Below are 2,579 nucleotides of genomic sequence, written 5' to 3'. Positions count from 1 at the left end.
TTTTCTGCTCCACTTGAGTTTTTAAAGATCTCACATTTCGGTGATTCGGGGAACAAGGGTTATATCTGACACTTCTTTTTCCAGAGTTGTTTTGTTGGCATACATTTACTGAGTGTGTCTATGTGTTACTTATACTGCTCAACATGTTAAATTCAGCCTGTTGTGTGTTCGGTCAGACCTCTTGCTTTATTTTATGTATTGGATACACTGGATGGTTATAGATGGAGGGTCACATTTTCAAATTACTTTTGGCTTTGTTCAGCCAACACCCCAAAGCCCCAGAATGTGATTGATATGTAAAACACAGAATAACAAGTTCAGGTCCAGATTTTCCAACAATGTGTTTTAATGCTGGGAAAATAATCTTCCTGGAATTGAATTGATACCGAACACTGTCTTTGTTTTCCTTAAAAAATATTTAAATAAATCGCACATTTATTTCTATAAAATGTCTTGGAAGATATTAGGAAGTAAATTAGAAATAACAGACCTGTGAAGTCAGAGAAAAACAGAAAATTGACAAATGCAAGTATCTGGAAACGGGTTATATTAAAACATTCTGACCCTGACATGTTTAACAATTGAACATGAGTTGATTCAATGATTTAAACTGGGAAGTGGAATTGAAACCAGTTACCTGTTACATGTCTGCAACTTCTAACCATTTCAGCTGTTCTAGCTTTGAGTTACACCCATTAGTCACGATACTCAGGGTACCTGGTGGTTTTAATGTGGCTGACTGGTAAATATTTGAAACTTTTAAAGCTGATTTTTCTGAAGCCTTGTTGGCATAGGTTTATTTTATGTGCATTATTTATAGAGCTGTGTTGTTGCAGCTTGTTGTGTTTCTTAACCATGTATTCAGCTTCTGAAAAAATTCGAGAAAGGGACTGTGGGAATTGTGTCCTGTCAAAACAATGTGCCATAAAATGTAGCAGACCAGCGAAGGGTTAATCCTCAAATGCCCCTCAGTTTCATGGTGAGCTGTGTCACTGCTGCAGACATAGTTTACAGCAGGTTCAAGTGATGTACCGTACTACTTGTCTAGGCCTCAAATTCTCACTACCTAATTACCCTTGTCACCTGCTCCACCTCGTCGAGCTGCTTGGAACGGTGACTCACGTCAGCCGTGTGCGGCGACTCGAGTCTGGTCAGCTTCTACTTTACTTTTACTCTAAGTATTTTGTAGACATTTAGCTAAAAACTCACGTCAGTTGACTTTTACTGACTTCAAGAAAATGCCACACATGTACAGTTGTATAGTATAGAAATGTATAGTTTTGGTGAAGGCTGTAACCACCCCCTCCTCTGCTAGAGGACAGTGTTTTGCTACATCCACTCTAACCAATACCCCCCTAATTCTGCCTCAAAATGGATGACTGTTGTCTTTTTTCTGCCTGCCCATGTTGAGCTGGGAGATTAGAGCAATCAGATTAGGAGTGCTGCTGACCTGCAGGCAGAGGAGAGAGAGTGGGCAGCTTGGAGTCACACAGAGCTCTTCTACCTTGCTTAATGTTTTCCATTACTTCTTGCTTGTTTGTGAACCTCTTTCTCTAGATGTCGTACGACTTTTATATCATTCTATAACAGGTAAGGATCACAATTTCTTGTGTTATTCCTTTTGTTATCAACATAGTATGTGAAGGAAGGTTCATTTTATCACGAATAGCTTTGTGGTTACTAATTACTGTTGACTAAATAAAACTGTTTATTGTTTTTAGTTTTACAATATCTGTTTTCTTCTGAAAGGAATTAACTAAAATGTTTTAATTAAAATTTCGGTCTCGGTTCCTCACATGTGCTGCAGTTTTCCACTGTACTTTTCAATCAAACGTGTAGAAGCAAGTCTTCTGATGTGTAATTACTGTTTGTGTAATAGTGTGTTTTTCCCAGAAGTGGGACACACAATTATAGCCCGTACTCTCCTGTTGTAGTCTCACAATCTTTGTCCTCTTGTTTTTTCTCGACAAGTGTTTCTGTCCCTGCAGCCCGCAGTAATCTATTGGACATGTCACTCTGAACAAATCACTGTTCGTGTCTGACATCCTCTGAGGCCATCTGCCCATAACCTGTAGATGTGTGTGGCAGTTGAATATTTTCAAAGAGTCAGTACACCAAGATAAAGTGTTTACATATCTTTTCATGCCTCACCTGATGGGCAAACATTGCTATGGAGGTGGAGTCGTGTTGCATATTTACAACTGAAATTATTTTTGTGTGCAATAAACAGAAAAAACTACTTTCCTAGGATCCAGAAGAAAACTGAATTATATTAGAAAATCACGGGAAAGTCTAGTTAACGTCTGATTAACAATGGGCTCAAGATAAGTTTTCCCAAGACACAATACTAGGTCACGGATCTATTTAACCACAATATCGGCTCTAATGAACTTGTGTGTCTGCAGGTTTGTCACAGTCTGATGACCCCTTCCAGGGGTTAAGCTGTGGAACGATGAGGACAGGCTCACAAATCCGCCTGTTGCTGTGGAAAAACTGGACTCTCCGCAAAAGACAGAAGGTAATCTACTATTAATGTAGATTGGCTTGGATCAAAACCTTAAAAAACACAGATCAGGGTA

General features: G+C 39.0%; 1 protein-coding gene across 1 annotated transcript in view; it reads left to right on the top strand.

The window, feature by feature from the left end:
* Positions 1–2,452: 2,452 nt before the first annotated feature.
* LOC113172245 (retinal-specific phospholipid-transporting ATPase ABCA4-like) overlaps positions 2,453–2,579 on the top strand; it is a 28,335-nt gene continuing 28,208 nt past the window's right edge. Inside the window, exon 1 of the mRNA XM_026375122.1 lies at positions 2,453–2,518. Within this exon, the coding sequence (XP_026230907.1) occupies positions 2,453–2,518 (66 nt within the window). The remainder of the gene's footprint in view (positions 2,519–2,579) is intronic.

Source organism: Anabas testudineus, chromosome 17 (genome assembly GCF_900324465.2).
Source record: "Anabas testudineus chromosome 17, fAnaTes1.2, whole genome shotgun sequence".
In the NCBI taxonomy this organism is placed as follows: Eukaryota; Metazoa; Chordata; class Actinopteri; order Anabantiformes; family Anabantidae; genus Anabas; species Anabas testudineus.
This window is presented reverse-complemented; position numbering and strand designations above follow the sequence as displayed.